The sequence below is a fragment of the Saccoglossus kowalevskii genome, chromosome 19 (genome assembly GCF_978046115.1).
Source record: "Saccoglossus kowalevskii chromosome 19, keSacKowa6.1, whole genome shotgun sequence".
Taxonomy (NCBI): domain Eukaryota; kingdom Metazoa; phylum Hemichordata; class Enteropneusta; family Harrimaniidae; genus Saccoglossus; species Saccoglossus kowalevskii.
In genome coordinates this window covers 18,528,240-18,543,646 of record NC_140659.1, presented here as the reverse complement: position 1 = coordinate 18,543,646, position 15,407 = coordinate 18,528,240, and the positions used below count along the sequence as shown (strand labels likewise).

At 35.3% G+C, this 15,407-nt stretch overlaps 2 protein-coding genes across 3 annotated transcripts; both read right to left on the bottom strand.

Moving 5' to 3' along the window:
• Nucleotides 1-277: 277 nt before the first annotated feature.
• LOC102805699 (methyltransferase-like protein 27) lies at nt 278-5,755 on the bottom strand. The gene is made up of 6 exons (XM_078012770.2): nt 5,647-5,755; nt 3,600-3,736; nt 2,857-2,979; nt 1,368-1,503; nt 929-1,021; nt 278-543 (listed from the first exon to the last, which is right to left on the bottom strand). Exons 2-6 carry the CDS (start codon nt 3,717-3,719, stop codon nt 338-340), a joined length of 678 nt encoding a protein of 225 aa, XP_077868896.1. The 5' UTR covers nt 3,720-3,736; nt 5,647-5,755; the 3' UTR covers nt 278-337.
• Nucleotides 5,756-9,918: 4,163 nt separating this feature from the next.
• LOC144341603 (methyltransferase-like protein 27) lies at nt 9,919-14,762 on the bottom strand. 2 transcript variants are annotated; one of them, XM_078012768.2, is made up of 6 exons: nt 14,699-14,762; nt 13,377-13,515; nt 11,872-11,994; nt 10,969-11,104; nt 10,460-10,552; nt 9,919-10,233 (listed from the first exon to the last, which is right to left on the bottom strand). In XM_078012768.2, exons 2-6 carry the CDS (start codon nt 13,509-13,511, stop codon nt 10,052-10,054), a joined length of 669 nt encoding a protein of 222 aa, XP_077868894.2. In that variant the 5' UTR covers nt 13,512-13,515; nt 14,699-14,762; the 3' UTR covers nt 9,919-10,051. The 2 variants fall into 2 exon arrangements, with proteins under 2 accessions (XP_077868894.2, XP_077868895.2); XM_078012769.2 differs by having other exon boundaries at nt 13,377-13,638; nt 14,699-14,751.
• Between the last annotated feature and the right edge of the window lie 645 nt (nt 14,763-15,407).

The following is a 15,407-nucleotide window of genomic DNA, read 5'->3' as shown; positions in this document are numbered from 1 at the left end:
ACGCGATTTGAGAAACTTCTTCTAATAGTTTTTCCAAAATCGCTATTTTCAAAATAATTCCACAATGCCCGGGAATGCAATTTATTGCAAGATGAATACATTCTGTGTATTTGCATTTGTGAGAAGGCGTGTAACACGTGTAAAATACGTTGCTTGTATACATGAAAAGCGAACACACTCGTACGGCGAAAATAATTGATGCAAAAGTACATAATATAATGAGACATCAAGTGTCAACAACGTATTTCTATTAAAATTAAATCAGTCAACGAAATAGTGAATTTTCAAAGCATTTATTTCACAAGTCATTACATTTCAATCTATAAACCAGACTTTGTTAGTCATGTTTCGAAACTGTTATGACTATTTTTATTCCAGGAATGGCGCTTGGGTTGTACTCAGTAGCGATGTGATATTCTGGAACTGGCTCCACATGGATGTCTGACACCATTTTCCTCGCTTTTAAGTCTTGGATTACTTCTTGAAGTTTGTCGCATAAACTATTCCAGTGTACCTCTCTCATCAGGAAAATTATGTATCCATCTGTAAAAAAAATCCAATTCCATCATAATTATGATGTACAAACCATACTAATTACCCTTAATAATGCTCCAGTACATACCTCCAGCACTAAACCATATTGATTGCCCTCTATGATGGTTCCCATCATAATTGTTTACATATCCCCACAACTGAACCATACTAATTGCCCTCCACATTGGTCTAGTACATATTTCCATACTGAACCATATTGATTACCCTTTAAAATTGTATAAAACATATCTTCAGTACTGCACGGAATTAAATACCTTCCATAATGGTACAGTACATATCTCCAATACTGAATCATATCGATAATGATACATTAGAGATTTTCATTGAACCATAATAATTATGAATATAGAGAAAAATAAATTAATAAATATACCTTGTTTAACAATGCGAACACATTCTCGTAGGGCTTCAGGTGGCATATGACCAGGAGCAAAACAGCCAGATGCAGTTACCGCCGAGTAGTAACCTAGAACAAAATAACTTGTTTAAGAATGGACGTGGTGACATGTAGATGCAATAAGTTATAAAAAAGGCCATCGCAGAAAGTACTCAATGATGTTTTAAATTCCCCATGAGTTAAACCCTACTTTGACGGCCATTTTGAGTCTCGGTGCCAGATTATTTCAAGTACCTCATTTTTTTTCTACTAACTTTTTCCACTAACACATGATACAAAGAAATAACTGACGCCACCTATTATTAAAAAGAGATGAATGGGCCATCAATGAATGCTGTTAACCAGTCAATCAAAATTATGTATATAAGATGGTATATGTTCTCGAAGTTTAAAGAAAAATATAATTATACCGTGCCTTTATCTATGTCCAGTTTGGTGGTACCAATACCTTCACAAAATAGTTTCTTGTAGATCCCTTTGTTCTTAGCAATATGCAACAATTCTCTTGAAGGTTCAAGTGCATCTAGATTGGTATATCCAAGTTTATGCAACTGTTAGGAAAAATAAACATTCTCAGATAAAGTATTACTTTTACTCGTATTATTGTATATAATGGATATATATGTCATTTATTCCTCGAAGGACACACCGCCGACTTATAACAACCCAGACCCAGAAAAATAGTTAAAAATAGTAAAAAAAAACTAAACAAGAAGGTCAACGAGCATTTCACGAAATAGATAATTAAATTTAAAACAACGATTGAAGACAGCCAGCGCTGATACCTGCCATCAACCACAGTCAAAAAGCATATCTATATTACGCAAGTTAAAAGAAAGATCTGAAATCAAATATACGTGTTTGCTTGAAAACGTTAAGCCATTTGAAAGTAGTAAAATGAGTCTTCTAGTCTGATAAAAAGTGTGTAGTATATGCCATAGCATAGCGGATGAGTTGGAAATTATCAACTTTGGTTAGTAGAGTATTGTTGAAATAGTGTAGGAACATGTGGTTGCTTACATTTCATTTAATTATGTTGATGGGGTTTAACAAGAAGCCGAGAGCATCACAAAATTGTGTATATCCTTGGGATGACCAAAGGGGCTGAATATTTTTTGAAATTCTTGTTTGAAAACAATTCCCCATTAATATTACATTCACATCAACAACAGTATAAGAAACAGAGCATAACATACAGCCTGTTAAACCAGGTATATCACAATGAATAACTCATTGCAAGTCAAATATCCTTGAGTCACTTATGTCCGAACTTGTAAATGTAGGCTTCATGCATATGTTCATTCAGCAATGTCATTCGGACGTGCAGATAGAAGGGTGACAATACAGTGGATATTGTAAAAAACGCCGAATAGTTCCAATTATTTTGTGAATATTTATCTTCTAATATGCATACTAAATAACAAACTTTATGTACGTTTCAAAGATCACATAAAAACATATTGATATATGATTAACGGGGGGATAACATGGAAACTGAAATTTAGAGAGTTGTTGGGTTCCTCAAAATGTGGAATCTGAAATAAAACTCTTACATCCCTTAATAATTGATAATGAAAGCTGTTAAATATTAATATAAAAATTCCTTGATTCCCAAATCGCAAAATTGTACATTTTCACAAAAACATTATTTTTACATTTCAAAATTTCATATCATATTGATGATGTCAGACATCAAATCTTTCTTTCACATTCATACCTCCTCATTAAAGATACCTTTGTATACGTTCATCAGACAGAGTCAATGCAAATTACACTCAAAGAATCGAATAACGGATTTTCAGCTTTACACAACGCTGATAATACATTAATCACAGACCCTACAACTTTTCCACCGCGCATATATTCCTGGAAGCATTCCAATAGAGTACCATCGAATATCTCACCTCTTTGCCAACTAATCCTGTTCCTGCCCCGACATCTAATATTCTATCGTCTTTGTTCTCCACTAGTTTCGATACCATATTTGCTGTTAGCTGCGGCCCTCTGTATCCTATCAGAGAATTGTCCTAGACATAAATAATAAACATTACTTAGTTAGTATAAATAGAACGCTGCAAATACACACAAAGCGCTGCACCTTATTACAATAATACGTCCCAAGTAATATTACACTAAAAACTACGATAAAGACTGTCCGTTTTTGACATGGTGAAATTCTTTTGTTTTTATGGAGGAAAATACATTATATAATAAGATTCATACACGTGCATATAATTTCATTCAGATACTTTTAGTTATAATTCAAAAAGAATGAAAAGAATAAAAATTTCGAGAATAAAAACAAATTTTGATTATATTCACGTGCAAACGATGATTATAAAAAATTATTATTGGTGTGCACATTTCTTTGTAAAATTGTTTTAATACATTTCTGAGCTCACTTGCCACAATCTATTTCAGCACTATTTACTAAACGTGATTCTTTGTTTTTGTCTACTTAAGTTTAATGTTTCTCTTAGTGGTAAAGACACATTATAATGTCCCAATAATGTATGTTTGTGATTCTGACGTATTAACAAAAGTACCAGTATGTGTGACCTTTAGGGGTCACTGATGTTATTACTAACGACTCTTGTCTAGTCATACGTCACAGTGTAATGTTAAGAATCATTAAAAGTTATTTTACTTGTTCATAATTGTTTGCCCAGTGATCATAGACACCAAGAACTTCATCTTTCTCATGACCTGGTTCCTGGAGCATTTTCATCATATCATCAAAATCGCTTCGAATAATCTTCCTTTCCATTTTATTCAATGTAAACTCTGTCAAAGTAAAGATTAAACGATACTTAATAAATGCCTAAGGAATTTCCAATTAAAAAAAACCATTTTTTGTTGTTGATGAGATTGATAAAACAGGTTATATTGATTCTAGAGCAAACAATTTACACACAAACTAACACCATTGTGCTGAATAGAGCTTTCACGCAATAAGACAGTTCGACATAATAAACTACAAATAGTTGAATGGTATAAGATATGAATAATAGACATAATTAAACTACACATGACTTTCTCTGTATATGTGAGGGTGGGTAAATCAAAGCATAGAATGGGAACATCATTACATATGTGGGCAGATCATAGCATAAGATGGAGAGACTAAAATGGTTGGGAAGATCACAGCATATGATCGGAAGTTTATAGCATATGGTGGGCAAGATCATCTATGTATACAGAGTAACCATATTATAAGTTAGGGAGTAATCACCCAATTAGAATGTACAAAAATGTACTCATAATGCCTACTTAAAGAAACAATTTAAAGGAAATTAATTAATTTAAGTAGAATCACCCGAATCGTATATTCACAAAATCAACACTATTGTTAGTTTATTTATCATTAACAAAATTTACCATTCAACCTGATTACTTTAGTTAAATTGCTAGAAATCAGGATTTCACATATGTCCCCATTTTGCTGAATGGTTTAGCACTAATTAATACCATAACTAACGATAACGATCAGTTATAGTAGATATGTGTTATTAAATTCATTAAAAATATTAAACATTGAAGTTATTGAACAAAAAGTTACAGGGTGCCCTCTATTGATAATATTCAAGGTAATAAAAATATCAAAGAATATGCTGACAAAAGACAAAAATAACATTGAAATTGAAGAATTCCTCATTCAGCTTTAAGGGCGGTGGTCGTTGCGTCGGGCATGTGTGACATTTGTGTCGATAAGCATTGATTTTCCCACAATCCAATGCACTCTTCCAAATAAATCAGGAGTTTTTTTGTTCTGAACGTGACGTGCACTAATTGCCACCAGTGACTCGTTCGATACCTTCCAATCACTAAAGAAATTACTTAATTAAAACTTGGTTACGTATCAATTTGTACTCGTTGGTCTGCGCTATCTTTGTTTACACGAGGCTCATATCTTGCGCATGCGTTGTGCGATGACCACCGCCTTTTAAACATACTTAAGTTTGATAGCGATTGGTTGAATATTATTTGAGTTATGGCGCTTACAAGAAAATTTACGACGACGACGACGCCAGACAACAGACATTTAGCTACTACTAATACTATCCTTTCACTTCATTACGGCACGCCAATATAATAATAAAATGAGGTTATTGCGAGGATACTGCAAAGTATGCACGAAGGCAGTACAGCGAAGTATCGACCAACGCGCAGCGTACTGTCTTAGTTCATACTTTGCAGTGTCCTCGTAATAATCTTATTATTATACATCTTTGCCTCCCAGGAATACATCATGGGAAAGCCGAAATCCAAAACGTTTAGAACAGATTTAGCGAACTTCTTTGTGTGGGGTGCGGTCAAACCCTGGGGGCAGCCATGTTTGTCTTTTTTATTATTAAAGGACGCTTACGCGCGTAATCGCTCCATATTTGGAATTCGCGTTTCCTGATATGGTAGGATAAAAATATCCAGTGCAATACCGCAAAATTACGGCACGCTGTAACTTATGGCGTTACGGTGACAGATGTATAATAATAATGTAGATCTGAATACGTAGTCTTACGAAGGAATACACTTTCTTCTGTCGTCTGGCGTTGAAACATAGCGTTGGTATCTCCAACTACCCTGGTTCAGACCACAGCCATAATCTACGCCATGTTTTGATTCCTCGTCTCAATAAAATGTCAGCTACAGGGGGACAGAGCAATCACAATAACAACGCTAATTTCCGTACTCACCAAAACAGCACGCAACTAGTAGTGCCAGACGGTAACGAGTTGGTTGACCTGCGATGCCTCGACGACCTTAGACCCATCCAATAAACTATTCATTATTCACGAGGTCATGATGTAACTCGTTGTAATAACAATAGTGCTACGTTTATACACGTCTTCTTCGAGTATCGTGTTCTTCAGATACTCCTGAGTGAGGGATACAAGCCGGGCGGCAAAATGGAAATAAACTAGGAGCCGATATGTTTATTTCTCGTTTGGGTTCAAGGTTATGGCATGGTTCATCAAACAATAAAACGAAAGGCAACTTTTCTGTAACAAGTTTCAAGAAGGTTAATGTGTATGAACGTTAAATACTGGCATACAGCGGTAACGCCGATATTTACTGAATTACGACGTAATAATTACAATTATGCTACGTAACCGGGGATTTACCTCGTTTACACGACAGGATTTTATTAGAGCCCAACGGCTCGAAACGGCTCGAGCCATCAAAAATCACTGAGTAAACGCGTTCGACTGCAATAATTCTAAGGATTGCGGTTCGTTGGGATTTCGTCCCGAAAGGGCCCTCTCTAAATTAATATCATTCAAATTGGCACAAACCGTTTGCTGCATTCTTATTTATCTTCTTCGAGCTCACCTGTTGCGCAAGGAATGCTGGTCCTGTCATATCAAATGATGTTATACGTATCACATTCTATGATACATATCAAATGTTATATTACGTATTATAATCGGTATCACATTTCTATGATACATATCAAATAGTATAATACGTATCACATTCTATAATACAAATCAAATAGTATAATACATACAAAATTATATGATACATATCAAATGATATAATACGTATTACATCATATGATGAATATCAAATGCTATAATACGTATTACATTATATAAGACATATCAAATAATAAAATACGTGTATCACATTTCTATGATACATATCAAATGATATAATACGTATCACTTTCTATGATACATACTAAATAGTATGATACATATCAAATGAAATAATATGTGTCACATTCTCGGATACATATCAAATGATATAATACGTATCACTTTCTATGGTACATATTAAATGATATAATACCTATCACTTTCTATGGTACATATTAAATGATATAATACATATCATATATATCAAATGACTTCTTCAGTAGATCACATTTATAAAAAAAAATTCTGTGGATGATTTTAATGTGCTACAAATTGATTTGTTATGTCTTTACGACTGTGATCATGTCGTGAATGACTTTTAATGCCTGTAAATAAAAGATTATGACGATTTCTAGAAAGGATACCACGAGATTGGTTTAAAGTTAAAGTCAGTGATTGTTTTGCTACCAATGTCTACTGTACTTGGCACAGCTTTTGTACTTGTATTCGGTGCTGCGCAATATAGTAAATATAGTTTTAATTGCCTAAAGCGGGAGGGTCGTCACCTGCGAGCGCGCGCGGGAATTGAGTCCTAAGCGATGATAACAACACAAGCTAAGAGCGCAAAGGCTCATGGCCATGTCACGCATGCGTAGGTGACGACACTCCCGCTTTAATATCTTATTTTATTAGCCCTTATTTTTCTCCCGGTGTCCTGTGTGTGATGTGCCTTTCCATTCCTTATTGTGATATCGTATGCATAATTGTTTTGTAAAGCTTAAATAAATAAATATCAAATGATATAATAAAATGTGATGTATTTGCAGCTGCACTGTACCTCGAGAGTGGTTCAATATGATAGAACGCACATTGAGACTGCACGTCGAAGTGGAACAAACTGAAAACACCGCTTAGACTTTTTAGAGTGAATGTTTTAATAACGGTGGTGGACTATTTGAAATGAATCGACAGTTGGGAGAAAGTGTACATACATGTACGTATTCGATATTATAGGTAATCCATTGTGTTATTGTTGGTAGGATTGTAGCCATCTTCATGTTACAACTACTAGTAATATAGAGTTGTTCCTATATTATTTAAGCATTTCCCTGAAGCGAATAGTAAACAGTAGTAGCTCAGATTCCCGGGGCTCGGCTCTGAGTCTGTGCATCGGACTTATTTGTTATCACTTGTATATAAACGGCAATAACACGGGACATACCGTGATTTATAAATAATTCATTGGGAAATAGCACAACGTCTCTCTAGTCCATGATATATTTGAGTATTTAACGCATTAATACCAATATGTTTGTGTTCTCGTTTGGGTCTCCCTTCAATTTTTCGAGGAAAGAAGCTCGGCCGCACAGTGAAAGTATCAGTAGTGAGCGATTTGTATTTCTATGCGTAGAAGAGAAAAAATATTATAATGAGAGATGAATTTGAACTATCTTATTTTTAGCAAGGTATTTATATTGAGTATTTCCATTGTACGAGTACACAATTAACATTTTAGGCCATTTGTGCAAGGTATACCTCATGCAAAATAGGATTATGATAATAGGAATTTGAGAGTAATTTCTATTTATAACAGATCGGATAAACCAATCGATAAATTTTGAGCTCGTAAACAGAATTGTGAATTTATGATTATTTAAAAAAAATTAACGAATGAAAGATTTTTTATTATTATGATAATTATATTGGCCACAATTTGCCAATAAATATCGTTGCAGTACATGTACCGAAGCGGGTGAGTCGTCACCTATATATTTTAGCATACTATTTATGACACATTTCCCTGACATTGGCCAACACTAATTTTAGAGGAATTTCAGCAAAATATGTTCACTTCTCTTTTCCATGTGCGTGGTGTTTTCTGCATAGAGACTCTTGGTAAGATAAACGAGAGACAGGTCGACCCCTGTTGCAGTATTCGACGGCTGACAGTGTTTAAAAAACGCGGCAATTTTATGTTTTTTTTTTTTTTTACAAAATCCACTGTTGAACGGTAGAGGCTTTTATTCCGTCTTTTTTAAGGGGTTGTGAAAGGTAAAATGTTACATTCTGTTATCAAATCGTGCATATGTTCTGATTATTTTGAATACAGTAGTGGGTGGGGGGGGGGGGGGTAAGTCAAGGTTGCATGCCCAGTTCTTTATAGTATTTTGATAACTCACATAATCTTTAATTCGAACATTGATAAACCCCAAGTAATAATATCTTGCAGTAGCTATTTAATAACAATACCGGTAGCTACAATATGAATACAAAACAAAAATGAATTTCGTTACACATAAGTTCTACTTCGTGTTTTAGCTATTTGCGAAAATATGTATTCGATGAGGACAATTTCTATTATAATGATTAAACATGTTTTTCCTTCGGGGGACTAGTTATTTAATAAATCAATCGGGAAACCAGTCCGTCATTCAGAGATAATTTTTAAATATACACAAAGGTATACACATCAGCGCATCAATTACCATTGCAAATTGTTAATGACTGGTGGCCATTTTGGTACAAAATGCGTTTAAATAAGTTCAACTCAGTTTAAGTTCAGCTTTTACCCAGTAATGTTTTGTCTCATTGACAATAATTTACATGTGCACTTAGTGTTCTTTGTTTAACTTGATTTGACACAAACATTGTGCTACAGTCGAGGATTGACTACGTCCAAACATTTTGATACAGGAAATACCGAAATCGTCATCTAACTGTAAGGTCGTCGCTGATTGGCTTCTGAGTTGGATGACGATTTCGGTTTTAAAAACTGCAAGAAAGTGTTTTATGCCCTTCGTGTAATTAGGTGTTCGTATGTAAGCTTTCTTCCACTTAAAAAGACGAATTCATTAATGTTGCCCAAACGGATCGTTTGACTGTGAAAGTTTGGTATTTTTTCTGGTTTGTGAGATGGCTGCCCCTCATATAGTAAATATTGGTAAATTGATCGTATTATTGTTTTATCAAGTGCACACCAGCTGACTGTCCTCGTACAATAAGTGGTTCCATTGGATTAAAATATATTGCCACTAAAAAGCAGTTCAACACTAGTAACTGTTCCGGCGACAGCAGTCACAATGTCACTGAAATGGCAATTAACACATTTAGTGGAAACGTGTTTATTTTCAAAGGATCGTCTATTTTGTTCTGAATCTCAGGCATATTTTGTCACCGTGAAATTTGGAGCATTGTGACAGTCTTAAGTTGGTTCATGAACTTTCTGTATAGAAACCTAAAACTGGATGTAGATAATGGTAAAAACGTGCAAGTTTATTTGTTTGTTTAATTGTGCATTGTAGTGTATGATGCTTTTTCCCACATTACATTATCTGGTATATTAATCCACACAATGAAGGAATGAATGAATGCACAAAATCCATAATATATGCACAAGTTTACTTTATTGCGGTTTTATGATCTATAATAAACCAACCACATTTCTACTGATTCAAAACAACCCCTGTTTTATTATTACTATCCATTTTCAATCTCTGCTTATGGTGACAGTATTACCGTCCTAACATATACGTAATATCACTACAAATCCAGGTATGTCATCATAATAGTCTGGAATATTCTCCATGGTAAAATCATTCACTAAACAATTCCTTTTCAATTGTTGTATAAATTCACGCAATTCTTCACAGAACTTGTCACATGGCGGGGGACTTCTTCTTACCACGGCGATTACGTAACCACCTAGAAAGTACCAACAACGTTAATTAACAAGGAGAAAGTGAATGCATCAATGTGTACTGTGTACGGTTACCGTGTACTGTGTTATCCATTAAAGATCGGCGGTCGTCGCACACCGGGTGTTCGAACTTTATGTAAACAATGTAATTTACACGTGTTGTATACGTCAAGTCCTATATCGAACAGGATTTGACGCGACCACCACCGTGGCATTTAAAGAACACTATACCTGGTTTGGCGATGCGTACAATCTCGTTTAGATGGTTAGGTTGTATGTGACCGTAACCAAAGCAACCACAGCAAGTCACAACATCATATGTATCTAGAACCAGAAAATCATTAATGAGATCATAGTTAAATAAATAATTGTATGAGCCATACAATAAATGTTCTTTCTTAAAGGGGAACCTTCCAGTTAAGTCTAATCTCACACCAAATTTACTTTCTGGATTAAAATAACAATGGGTAACAACAGATAGATTAACATTGTAAACAACATAAACAATAGTGTCCCATGCTTCTTTGGTGCAATCCATGGGATTGAGCGGTTCCCCTTTAACTCAAGTGCCAAGATATTTGCAAATTATGCTCTAATGAATAATGAAGTTGCAAAGTTTAACTTCTTATACCAGTTATCAGTTAACATATACGATTGCCACAATTGATTGATTGACTGATTGATTGATTGATTGATTGATTGATTGATTGATTGATTGATTGATTGATTGAATAACGTGCCTTCATCTATGTCCAGTTTGTCCTCCCCGAGAGCGAGGCACATCAGTTTTTTGTAAACCCTCTTCTTCTCTGCAGTGGCAAGTAACTCCTTGGAAGCATCTAGTGCGTCAATATTTGTATAGCCATGTTCATATAACTGAGAAAATGTGAATTGACAATTAAAGATTACTAGAATCACCAAAGGCATGCCGGGATGAGCTTTCTCACACGAGCTATAAACAAACAAAACTAACGAGTCTGAGAACATAAAATAAGTTTCATGAAAACGATTTGTCAAGTATGCAACACAATTTTGCATACATTTTTTTTTACAAAATAATTGAGCAAAATATATTGGTATTGTTATATTCTGTTTATTTGGACCATAATAACAAATTAACATAGAAATGATACATATATGTACAACTTTGCGCTAGGATTTTGATCAAAAATATGTATCAATCATATATTGTTCAATTCATCGACCAACTAACCCCATTACGGCAACCGAGAAGGGCCACGGCCATGCTTTTTTTGGAATGTCACGTTTTTGTAATTTGATTTTTTTCTCCGTATTCTACTCATTCATGATTTACATCATTATTTGAGTATTTTAAAATTATTTGTCGATTCTACAATTAAAAATGACATCAAACTCTTAAAAGGATAAGTAATTCGTAATGCAATGTATATATTTGTAATTTCACTCACTTTAAAAATGGATTAACATTTGAAACATCATGCTTTTTCCTCCAGTTTTGAAAATGACTTTAATTTTTCATTTTCATTTTAAACCTTGACCTTTAACCCTTGGCCTTAACTACGGCCAAGTAACGACAATGACGCGATAAAACAGCTTGTATATGCCGCGCAATGCCGTATATGGCGACTATGAAAGTGACTGTACATATAAATTATATTTACCTCTGTACCAACTAATCCAGTGCCAGCAGCCACATCAAGTATTCTCGCCTCTTTTCCGATCCCCAGTTTCATTACTGTTTTCAGCGCATGTTTATGGCCATTATATGCATGTCCAATAACGTCCTACATGAAGGAAACAATGCAAGGCAAGTTACTAGTTAAATATTCATATCCTCGTGTACTGCAACTAAACTATACGTGTATAAGATTGACTCAGTCGTGTTAATTGTATTGTCTTACATGATAATTCATGATAACGAATTTGTAAAATCTTCCGCGTTGACGCGATATTACCACGTCGGACCACGATTTAAGAAAAAAAATATTTAAAAAATGCCACGGTAGGGCCAGTCTACTAAGCTATAACGTATCAATAAATACGAAACAAAACCATATACAGATTTCGTGTAATATGTGTGACACCCAGTATTTAACTGCAGAATTTTACCGTCGACTGTGACAATTATAACCCCCACCACCACTACCATCAACGCCAACCATCTGTGATGAATTTGTTTTTGCGTATCTCTTGATCGATTTAATTAGCTGATTACGAATGAATGGATGTGTTATGTCTGTCATCGTTTAGGCCCATACGAGGTTCCGGACGGAACTTGGTTCAGTGATTTGGAACTAGTTACGAGATAACCGTCGCTATTTGGACTACTATTTCTGACAGTTAGTATTCGCAGTTATTAATATAGTGAACGATTAATCAAAAGATATGACGTATTCAGTACTTAGTTTGATTGGCTGTATGATAGAAGGTTAAGCTCTGAAGTCTTTTTACTGCTTTGTAATTGGTTAAGGTTTTGAAAATGAATAAAGAGTTTTGAGTTGGTCTTGGCGAGTACACCAGGAGAGACAGAGTCGTAGAGAGTCTTGGAGCGAGTCTTGACGCAGTCTAGAGGCAGTTTTGAGTCAGCCTTGCGATAGTCTTGGGGACTTTTCCCCAGGGCGCTGTGTCTTATAGAGTGCTCGACTGACCGACTAAGACGAGAGTTGAAACGTATTTTGTTGTGTGTGTCTTATTTGACTGTAAAGTTTAAGTGACTTTCCCGATCCCGTACCTCAAAGGAACGAGATATAGAGACGAGACGAGATTCCCCCCTACCAGGACAGAGTCCAGTCTTAGAGAGTCTTGGGGCGAGTCTTGACGCAATCTAGAGAGAGTCTTGGGTCAGCCTTGCGATTGTCTTGGGGATTTTTTCCCAGGGCACTGTGTCTTATAAAGTGCTTGACTGACCGACTAAGACGAGAGTTGAAACATATTTCGTTGTGTGTGTCTCACTTGACTGTAAAGTTTAAGTGACTTCCCCGATCTTGTACCTCAAGGGGACGCGATAGAGAGACGAGACGAGATTTCCCCCCCCCCCTGACGCGTGTGGAGAACCCAGAGAGAAGGAATTCCCCCTGATACATCCACCCACCCATGCGGACAAACTTAAAAATTAATAACATATTTATTTTTTCAGCAAAGTGAACAAAATATCAAAAAAAATCACCTCATCATATGTGGTCCAAGAGTCATACACACTAATTGCTTCCTCTTGTGTACAATCTGGATCCAGTAAGATATGTAGATTATCTGTCAAACTATTTTTTTCTGAAGTTGTTTTTTCCATGTTGTTGGATGCCATACAGCTAGACAAAATGTACAGGTTCTATAATTAGTTAAGTGGCTTAACAAGCTCTATAAGTACATAATGCCGTATAGCATCGGCATAAACAGAAGACAGCACTCACTTTAAATACATCACCCATTTTCTGGAAACAAATACAATCATTTAATACATTGTATCGTATCATGATTTAAAATGCAGGTAATACTAAATATCAAATTTGAACTAGTAAGTACAGTCTTTTTAAAGTGATGGGTGGATGTATTTTTAAAGAGATATCTACTAGACAACGAGTTATTATCTATCTATGCAAATTATAGCCATATGAATTGGTGCAGGGTAAAAATTACAAAGGAAATATTATTAAGTGGTGTGTTGCAAGTACGTGGAATTTATATTTATTTACTTATAACATTTAGGAAAATATCGCACGGGTATAACTAAGACTCAGTGTGAATGGCCTAGGTGGTAATAACGGCACTGCGACTGTTTAAGCGTTTTTAATCTGTTGTTAACTTGGTTACTCAGGATCTGATTCTCGTCAATACTGTGGATCTTTCTCAGAGATATAATCTCGTTCATTTCCATACATTTACACAGCACGATGGTTCAGTCTTAATAGTCTTTGTAACAGAGCAGTGGGCGAAGTCACCGCCACAAACCCTCTAAGTGTATTCAACACTGCAAAAGCATAATTATTAACACCATACATTCTTAGAGATTCTGACATAAACCCCGCTCTCTACGGTTGTACTAGCCAAGTACATGGTAATGACTCATATGATGTCACCTCTGAGGTTAATTTGGATATATCAACGGCGGTTAACATTAGAAACACACTGTTTTTTAATAAATAGCTATTTATAGACCTTGCCCCCGTACATATCTATATTCATTCAAATATATTAGTCTCTCAAAAAATATACGTTTCATATCAGATTGATTTGTGTCGTGTATGTAAAAATGATACAAAAAAGCTTAGCTTACTTTGTATGTAATGTATGCCGCAGATGCGCTGTAGAATATGGATGATACTAAAGAACAACAGTTTTTCACTCTACATGGAATCTGGACATATTAAAAAGACACCTCTTTAAAAAGACTGTAATTTTATTACTCCTTTTCTAGACCATTTATGAAAATCGGCTCCTTGACTAATATATTGCTCGAAATAACCATGAGAACGTATAAAATGGGTAACTTACAGGCGAATATGGATCCGGAGAGTGCTTCTGCTTTGTTGTTCAGGTGATTTGTGACGCTACTCATAATCCCTGTATTTCTATTTATGTACCAGTAGAAAAATATGGGTATTCAAAATAATAAACACCAGAAAATACCCGGATGTGTCCGACCTCTTTAATATTAAAGGGCGGCAGTCGCCGTGCCGCGCCCTGTTCGATATGGGACTCATAGCGACGTATACATTGTTTATTTACATGAAATTCGAACACGCGCTGCGCGACGACCACCGCGCTTTAAAATTTTCTTCTTTGATTTTGTGTATTTTACTAAAAATACAATGATATTTGGACGTCATGGTTACTCTAATGTCCAAAATATACATATCCCCGCACAAATCTTCAAAATCTAATAAACATACCCCCCGGGAAATTTCCAAAATGTCCGGTAAATTGTTCCCTTGCTTCTAAAATGTACTCTTACTGGTGTTTGAAAAAAACATTTCACTGTCCCTTGTAATTAGGAATATAAATGAACAACAGATGTCTCTGTTTGCCAGGCCGCAAGATCTAATCAAATAACAAACCAATCACTACCCAAGTCGACCTTGCTGAGAAACTTTCTAGCCAATCAGTACAATGGTGATGTATTTCGTGCGTTGATAAAAATGCACGGACATGCCGACAGAAAATGCCGGATGGAATTTTTCGTGGAAAAAGAATAAACGTACCA

Excerpts from the sequence above, each read along its gene's own strand:
- LOC144341603 (XM_078012768.2), bottom strand. The coding sequence starts at position 13,511 with ATGGCATCCAACAACATGGAAAAAACAACTTCAGAAAAAAATAGTTTG. Across the intron at positions 11,995-13,376 it reads CTTGGACCACATATGATGAG|GACGTTATTGGACATGCATA; the intron begins GTGATTTTTTTT and ends TCCTTCATGTAG. Across the intron at positions 10,234-10,459 it reads TGTACGCATCGCCAAACCAG|GTGGTTACGTAATCGCCGTG; the intron begins GTATAGTGTTCT and ends GGTACTTTCTAG.
- LOC102805699 (XM_078012770.2), bottom strand. The coding sequence starts at position 3,719 with ATGGAAAGGAAGATTATTCGAAGCGATTTTGATGATATGATGAAAATG. Across the intron at positions 1,504-2,856 it reads CAGGATTAGTTGGCAAAGAG|TTGCATAAACTTGGATATAC; the intron begins GTGAGATATTCG and ends TTTTCCTAACAG. Across the intron at positions 544-928 it reads TGTTCGCATTGTTAAACAAG|ATGGATACATAATTTTCCTG; the intron begins GTATATTTATTA and ends TTTTTTTTACAG.